The sequence below is a fragment of the Anabas testudineus genome, chromosome 14, assembly GCF_900324465.2.
Source record: "Anabas testudineus chromosome 14, fAnaTes1.2, whole genome shotgun sequence".
NCBI lineage: Eukaryota > Metazoa > Chordata > Actinopteri > Anabantiformes > Anabantidae > Anabas > Anabas testudineus.
Window position 1 is genome coordinate 14,701,048 of NC_046623.1, and position 9,060 is coordinate 14,710,107.

Sequence of the window (9,060 nt, forward strand, 5' to 3'; positions counted from 1 at the left end):
TTTTCTAGTAAGTGCACATACACCGTCCATAAAAAAATGAATTAATTAACCTAAAGACAAGAGCCTATAAAGTGCCTTTTTTAATCTTTGAATAAGACATGTTCTCACCATGTGGCGCGTCAACAGGTCGAACGGGTATAGCACAGTAATGACTCCACCCTGCATGTGGAGCTTTATAAATCTTTTTGTCAGTGGATCACCTATAAAGCAACATAAAGAACTAAGGTATAGTAATGTCTTGGCTGATAATTATTAGTAATGTTTAGATATCAATGTATTGATTGTTTTTTATTGTTGTTGCTAACCTAATATAATATTATGACATGTTGTGATATCATTGAGAGTTTGTTTTTAGCATAATTTATTCACCATTCTGGTGTTTCTTGGTGGACATGCAAGAATTTATGTGAAATAATAAGGACTAAAATGTATTTGCTATGCTTTAAGTAGATGGACAGTATTTGTAACTCTTTAACTCATCAGCATTAAATGTATTATATTTATAATGCACACTGCATTTTTATTAATCACACCTTGTAGTAGTAACTATTTACCTGTGGTGTATAGTTACTGCAGTTTCAGCATCATTGACTGTGTTTTTCTCTGTTGAACAGGTTGTGCAGTGATGGCCGGGTTGGTTGCTTTGTGTCTCCTGCTCATGCCGACTGGAGTTCTTGGGTTTAAGATCCTCTTATTTGGAGGCAACTCTCTGACTCATCAGCAGATCACGGAGAGTGCTATCTTAAATGTCACTCTGCGGGTGTGCCGTACTGTGGCCCTGGCTGAAGGCAAAGACTTCACTTTTCCGGTATGAATGTAATTTAATTATTTTATTAATTCTAATTATCAATAAATTTTATTTGACACTTTAACAAAAGTGCATATGTGCATACACAGTCACAGCCTTTTACTTCTGAGTCTGTTGCTGCTGCCTGTGGAGCGAAGTCATCCAAGAGTTTCCAGGAAGTCATCAGCGTGATCCAACAAACAAATCGACAAGTAGATATTTCTCATTTCTTCGACGCTAGCTACCACTTTGACAATGAGCAACTTGCAGAGGGAAGGAAAATAATCACAGACGGATTGTCAGCTGTGAAAGCCAGCAATAAAAAAAATAACTATAAGGCAGCAAGAGAACAACTGGGAACACTACTGCACACTTTACAGGTAGTTTTAGTTGCTCATTTTATTTCCATTTTATAATAGAAAACAATGATTGATGTAGGCAGATGCTCAAAGAATTAAATAATATCTACTTTATTAAATGTTAACAATGTGAACGTATATGTGTTTGTAAATTTTAATTAATGTCTTCCTTTAAACCATGAAGGATTTCTACAGTCATAGTAACTGGGTGGAAATAGGATACGAACTTCCAAACTCAAATCTGATCAGACCCCGCACCAGCATTGGAAACATAGCAGGTAAAAAGATACTGAATAATGTCAGTGTATGTTTTGTTGTGTCAGCTGTGGAAATATTGACAAAGTGTTCACTGCCTATTATGATTACACTTTATATGATTGTAGTCATAAAAAGTTTCCTGATCTGGTTAGGCCTCACTCTATTGGCCACTCTGGAAATTTTTTATTGTACTTTGTTTTGGACATAAATCCATATATACCATACTATATGCTGCTGCATTTTGTTGCACTGGAGCTTATTGTGTGCAACCTATTGTGTGAATTTTAATCCAGTTTAATCTGATCTACAGCTGTGAACAGAGCAACCTGCCGCAACTGTAATGGAAATGACTGCAAAAACAACATTTTGGAGGATATCCTAACGGAAAAGATACTCACGTCGGGTTATTTTTCTATTAAACCCTTTTCCTCTAAACCCACTGGTAAATTCAATTCATTATTATTGTTATTCTTCAGATTACATAAATGGTCTCTGAACTGTACAATTCAAACATTTTGTGTCTAAACAATGAAAGAAAAATATGCCCCCACGAAACTTAACTGTGATGTGAAATAACCATTAGGTGTTTCTATATTTACACATAGTGAAAGTAAGTGTTGTCACCTTCGGACCATTTCATTATAAAGTGCAAATCACTTGCACCACTTATAACAGGAATCCTGCATTACAACACTAGACACCAGCCTACAACAGTTTCATTAATACTTGATTGAACACAAAATATATTTTTTAAAAACATACTTGAAGTTGAAGTTTATTTGTAAACAATTTTAAAGGAAATACATTTCTGTGTAAGTCTATCTACAGTATTACCTCAAGTAACACTGTATGAGATCTCTTGAGTTATCTTTGGGCAGGATATCTTCTTTACTTCAAATACCAAATAAATCTCTACAACTGTCTTTTTTCACCTTAGAAACACTGTTAAAATTAGGAGCATCCTGTCCCATAGTGATGCTGAAAAACTAGTCCGTGCATTTTCTACTTCCAGACTGGACTATTGTTATTCACTATTAAGTTTGTCCCAATAACTCATTAAAAAGCCTCCAGTTAATCCAAAATGCTGCAGCCAGAGATCTGACTGCATTTATCAAGAGAGATCATATTTCTCCTACGTTAGCTTCTCTCCATTGGCTCCCTGTTAAATCCAGAATTAAATTTAAAATTCTTCTCCTCACATTTAAAACACTTAATCAGGCTCCATCTTATCTTAAAGAACTCATAGTTCCATATCTTCCAAGCAGAACTCTCCGTTCTCAGACTGCACGTTTACTTGTGGTTTCCAAATGTAGAATGGGAGGCAGAGCCTTTAGCTATCAAGATCCTCTCCTGTGGAACCAGCTTCTAAAACTTAAAACTTTCCTTTTATATAAAGCTTATTGTTAGAGATTGATCAGGTCGCTTTGAACCATCTCTTAGTTATGCTGCTAAAGGTTAGTCTGCTGGGGGAACTCTACTGATTCACTGAGCTCCTCTCCTCTCTCCTATGTCAAATGCCACCATTGCATGTCATTAACTTTGTGTCTTCTCTCTCTTTTAGTTGTGTTTCCTCCTCTCTGTCTCTTCTTTCTGTACTTTTCTGCAGGTATCCTTGGCCTGGAGCTGTACATCTCCAGAATCCATTTCACCTGCCCAATGTTCTTGGTGCTTGTTATTGTCTTTGTTGCCTGCTGTTCTTTTCTCTCTTGTCTTTCCACTCACCCTAACCGGTCGAGGCAGATGGCCGCCCACTATGAGCCTGGTTCTGCTTGAGGTTTCTTCCTCTAAAGGGAGTTTTTCCTCTCCACTGTTGCCTAAAGCTTGCTCAAATGGGATTGTTGGGTTTTCTGTGTAATCTTTTGTATAATTATACTCTGTAAGGTCTTAAACCTTACACTGTAAAGTGCCTTGAGATAACTTCTGTTGTGAATTGGCACTTTACAAATAAAACTGATAAAACAATATGAACGATTTTGTCCCAACAGGAAAGTGCAGCCATGGAGGCTTTGATTATACAAGTATGATTGAGCCTACAGGTGGGATTAACAAAGACACAGTTGATTCCAGCCATGGGTATCTGCACTGGAAAGCAGCAAGTATAGCTATAGCTGCAACCAGTGAGCTACTAGAGAATGTCCGACAGGCTGCTGGTGACAAACAATTCCTGCAGTAAGAAACCGTTCAGCATGTTTTAAATATAGTTAATGCATTTCTTACAAAGACTTTTTTAACCCTTGTCCTTCTGTCCCTCTCCATTTGTCTTTTAGGATGATGGCAATTTCCAAAGGTAAAGCTCTTTGTTTTGTGATCGACACCACAGGGAGCATGGGTGACGAAATAGATGCAGTGAAAACCGTCACATCAGCTATAATCGACAACAAAGTGGGAACAAAAGACGAACCCTCAGTTTACATTCTTGTACCATTCAATGACCCTGGTAAGATTTCAAGGCCCCAGGTATGACTTTATAATTTAATGTAGTTTAATTTTGACTTTTTTAACTCTTTCTCATGTCACTACTTGGTTCCCAGAGTTTGGACCACTAATAAGAACTACAGACCCAAATGCCTTCAAACGTGCCATAAATTCACTAACAGCAAGTGGTGGAGGAGATTTTCCAGAGATGAGCCTTTCAGGACTTCAGGTGCTCTCGAATCTTTAAAGGAGTTTAAAAACAAGTTTCTGCAAAACGTGACCATGTGAAAACTCATCCTCTTCTTCACAGTTGGCTTTAACTGGTGCTCCTCCAGGCTCTGAGATCTTCCTCTTCACTGACGCAACTGCTAAAGATGAATACCTGAAAAGTACAGTGATCGCCCTCATAGAACAGACCAAGTCAGTGGTAAGTTCACCAAAAATCATACAACATAGAAATCAAGAATGTATTAACTGCAACATCATCTTAACATGGACTATACCTTCATTTTACTTTGTCTTTTGTTTAATAAAAAATACAACAGTCACATTTTTTGTGCCCAGGACCAAAATGAGTTGTTTACCTTCAACAACTTCTGAATAACATATCCACAACAGCCACAGTGCGAGTGTGCTGAAAAGGGGTTGAATACGTGCAGAAGGGATAGGCGAGATGAAAAAGATGAGATGGCTGATTTCATCCAAGGCTTTATGCTTTAAATATTTTTAATTTTATATTACATTTAATCTCTCGTAATTGTCGGTGGACGACCTTAAACATATAGTTGTGGCTAGATCACATTGGGCCTAAATTCTCATTCACCTGTTTCAGGTGAATTTCATGATTACTAACTTACTAGTGTCTCGACGCCGAAGACAGAGTGATAATGACCAACAACAACAACAACAATTCAGGATGACAAAGTCTGATGCTCAACTCTACATAGAATTGGCCAAGGCTTCAGGAGGTCAGGCTATTGTGGTCACAAAAAGTGAGCTACTCAGTGCGACCAGCATCATAACAGAGTCCTCCAGTTCCTCCCGGGTTTGTACAAAATGCTCTCATAGTTATTATTTTTATACATTCGAAAATATTTCTTTGTGTCACCAGTTTAATTTCATCTTCAAGGTGACCCTTCTTCAAGCCGTCAGGAGCACAGGAATGACTGAAAACTTCATTTTCATCGTTGACGAGTCAGTAAGAAACCTCACAGTTTTCATCACTGGGACATTGGTCAACTTCACTCTCATCAGTCCATCAGGTGATGTTGTAAAAAAATAATTAATGAAGAATGAAGTTAACTCTTGACCTTTTTAACAGTGTGTGTTTTGGATCATCTTTAGGTGTACCTCAGGGCAGCGCAAACATGACCGGACCATTGATAATAACATCCCAGTCAGTCGGAAACTTCCAGACACTGAGACTAAACACACAAGTAGGATTGTGGCAAATTAACATGATGTCAACAAATCCCTACAATCTGAAGGTCGTAGGTGAGGCGTGGTATTATTATAGATTAAATTATTCTAATTAACTTCACCATCAACAGCCAGAATCACAAGTGGTTAGTGGTTAGGGGAACGCCTTAGACCATGAACCCATTTAAATGGAGGTGAATGGAACATTGTTAGAAATTGTTCTGTTCTCTTGGTCCCTCTGGTTAACGTTTCCTTGTAACCTCTTTTTGTGTAGGTCAGAGTCCAGTCGACTTCCTGTTTAACTTTCTGGAGGTGTCAAAGGCCCCGTTGGGAGGTTTTGATGTTGTAGACAATCGTCCTAGAGCTGGTAAAACAACCAGAATTTTGCGATGTGCCAAACACTGATTATCTTAGACACACTTGATTAGTTGTAATCTTTTTTCTGAAGGCGTCAACGGTAGCTTGATGGTGACTGTAACTGGGAGTGAGTCTGCAATCGTGACAGAAGTCACTCTGGTTGAGTCCTCGGGGTCGGGGAAAGTTAATGGCAGCGTGGAGGCTCAGGGTGGAAGAGAGTTCTTAGTTCACTTTGACAGGATACCATCAGCTGAGTTTGTGGTGCTTGTGAAAGGCGAGATCAGCAACACTTCCTCAGTGCCCTTCCAAAGGCAGTCGTCTACCAGCATCAGAGCTTCTACAGTGACTATTACTGCTGTAAGTAAAATGCATCTGTCTGAACTGTTATGATGAGTCTTTGAAGACGGACTGAACTGTTACTATACAACTAATACTGACTGCTTTCTGTTTTTAGACCGATGCAGACAGTGTCTTAGTACCAGGAACACCACTTTCAGTTCCTTTCACTTTGACAACTGATGGTGCAGGAGGAACCTTCAGCATCCAAGCTACCAATGACCAAGGTTTTACTTCAACTGTTCCATCCAGTTTACCTCTGGAGACAGGAGGAAGTGCTAATGGCACAGTGAACATCACAGCCCCTACAAACACCACGTCTGGTACTGTCGTCACTCTGACCATTCAGGCTGTGGCTCCCGGAGCTACAGACACAAACTATGTTGTTCTGCGTTTCACTGTCCTTAAAACGGTAAATATCCAACTGAGGAAGACGATCTAATTTTTCCAAATATTATGCAGCATATTCAGGAACTTGATTATTATGTTGATTGGTTCAGTGATCACCTTCATTTCCCTTTTCTTCTTACAGGTCACTGATTTTACTGCTCCAGTTTGTCAGCTACTCAGCCTGCAGTCCAACTGCTCTGACAACTGCAGCTTGTCCATGTGGGAACTCTCAGTTCAGGTGACTGATGGGGCTGACGGGACAGGCATTGATCGTATTAGTCTCGGACAAGGCAATGGTATCATGAACACCAGCCTGGCTGCTGGCAATGGTACCATGAACACCAGCCTGGATGCTGGCAATGGTACCATAACCCTTGTGACCTATAATGCATCTTGCTGTTCAACTGATGTGGAACTGGTGGTTGTGGATCAAGTGGGTAACGTAGGCTCGTGTTTCTACACTGTTCGTAAAAATAACATTAACACTACTCCAACCGCCGATGCCACAACACCCACCGTATCTGTCAATGTCACCACTACTAAACCACAAGGCGCTGTGTCCATGGCCTCCAAACCTGTTCAGTTTTTTCTTCTTTGCTTTAGCATGTCTCTATTAGCCTCAATTTTCCAAATCACATAGAGAGATGTGTCTTACCGACATTATTGGGTGTTAACCAATAACTACAATGACTTCATGTACTGTATGTTACACAGTTTACTGCTTATTGCACTTTCTGTAAAATCTTAATTTATGTGTGGGTTTTGATGTTTTTTTATTATTAACATAGGATATGTGGGAATTTTGGAGTTTTTGTGATACTTTGATCAGCGATCCTTCATATATTTTAGTTCTGATTAAGGTTTCAAACATTTTTGTTAAATGATTACATGTATTTAATCAATTTAAATACATTGTTTAACTTTTTTTAAAATGTGCTATAAAAATAAAGTTTGATTTGATTCTCAGATTAGCTTTTCATCCCCATAAATGAAAACATGAAGCAAATACAATATAGATACAATAAGCAAAAAACAAAACAGTTCGCACTCTGGTCCCTTCAAAGTAAAAGTATAAGACAGCAGAATAAGCAACTGTAAGGTGTCAGATATAATAACATTTGTAATTACATATTTTTGAGGTGACGGTTTCACATCCACGCACAGACTCCTGGGCTCCCACTCCCACAGGTTTTATCCCTCCTTATGCAGAAAAAGAAGTGTATTAAAGCTTAAATTCAATTTGAAGTGTCTCTAGTTATTGTTTATTGTTTTGCCAATGTTGTTAAAATCAATACAAATCAGTTGACAGAGGAAGACGCCTACAGACTCTGAGAACGTTACACACAATTTGTTTTACATAAAATAATAATTAAATCCTTAAGGTACAAGCAAAGCAGTGTTATTGTGCTATCATGCCCAAACAGATATTAAAACGCCACTTAAATGCCTTCTTACTTCATGTTGATCGTACCAAAGGAACAACTAGAAGTCCTGCATGACTCCACTTTGGCAACAGATTATTTGTTGAGTATTTAATTATTACATTTACATTTAGTCATTTTGCAGATGCTTTCATCCAAAGCGACTTACAAATGAGGAACAAGGCAAGTAAACAAAATCTAAGTCAAGGAGAAAAAACATCCAAGCAAAGTGTTATCAAAAGTGTTTTTGTTTCAAGAGATGCAAGTACATAAGATCAGAAAAGTTATTTTTTTCTTTTTAGGTGCAAAGGAAGATGTGGAAAAGTTCTGTTTTCAGTAGTTTTTAAATACTGAAAGTGAGGTGGCTGAGCGTGCAGAATTTAAGCTCCCTCCAAAGATGTTCTATTGAATTGAGGTCTGGGGACTGGCTAGGCCACTCCAGAACCTTGATATGCTTCTTCTGAGCCACTCCTTGGTTATCCTGGCTGTGTACTTCGGGACGTTGTCATGTTGGAAGACCAGGCCACAAACCATCTTTAATGCTCTGACTGAGGGCAGGAGGTTGTTGCTCAGGATCTCACAATAAATGGCCCCATTCATCCTCTCCTTAATGTAGACGTCCTGTCCCCTTTGTGGAAAAGCACCCCCAAAGTATGACATTACCACCCCCATGCATTACAGTAGGGATAGTGTTCTTGGGATGCAACTCATCCCTCTTTTTCCTCCAGCTTCTACTTTGGTCTCATCTGACCACAGGACTTTCTCCCATGCAACCTCTGGATTTGCGCCACTTCCTTTCAGCACTCCTGTGCTTTGTTCGCGTATCTGGTCAGTGAGCCACGATTTAGAAGCTGAAAAGAAAGCGTATTGCAGAGTGTGTCCGTGGCTGCGTCTGTCTCAGAGGTGGAGAAAACCTGCGGCAGGGGCAGCGCTGCAGAAACCAGGGAAGAAAACTGCTCTGGGTTGAGAGATCTGAGGTTGCGGCGAAATGTTTCCAGTGCAGTGGATGAATGTGACGGTCTAGAGATGAAGACTGTGGGCTGAATGAAGAGGTGATCCGAGAAATGCAGAGGAGTGACAGAGATGTCTTCCACAGTGCAGTTCCGGATCAGAACGAGGTCCGGGTTGTTGCCAGCTTTGTGGGTTGGAGGAGTGGAGACTAGTCTCAGGTCCAATGTGTTCAGAAGAGCGAGCATGTCTCCTGTGGTTTGTCCAGGTGGATGTTGAGGTCTCCTAAAACGATGAGAGGAGTGCCATCCTTAGGGATATGGGACAATAGCATATCCAGCTCATCACAGAAGTCCCCCAGCTAGCCCAG

General features: G+C 39.6%; 1 protein-coding gene across 1 annotated transcript; it reads left to right on the forward strand.

Moving 5' to 3' along the window:
- Window positions 1-152: 152 nt before the first annotated feature.
- On the forward strand, window positions 153-7,566 carry LOC113169186 (von Willebrand factor A domain-containing protein 7-like). The gene is made up of 16 exons (XM_026370380.1): window positions 153-225; window positions 615-808; window positions 898-1,167; window positions 1,331-1,424; window positions 1,715-1,846; window positions 3,390-3,573; window positions 3,672-3,841; window positions 3,936-4,048; window positions 4,130-4,246; window positions 4,652-4,864; window positions 4,949-5,081; window positions 5,164-5,313; window positions 5,513-5,605; window positions 5,687-5,952; window positions 6,050-6,343; window positions 6,464-7,566. Exons 2-16 carry the CDS (start codon window positions 626-628, stop codon window positions 6,959-6,961), a joined length of 2,910 nt encoding a protein of 969 aa, XP_026226165.1. The 5' UTR covers window positions 153-225; window positions 615-625; the 3' UTR covers window positions 6,962-7,566.
- The last annotated feature ends 1,494 nt before the right edge of the window (window positions 7,567-9,060 follow it).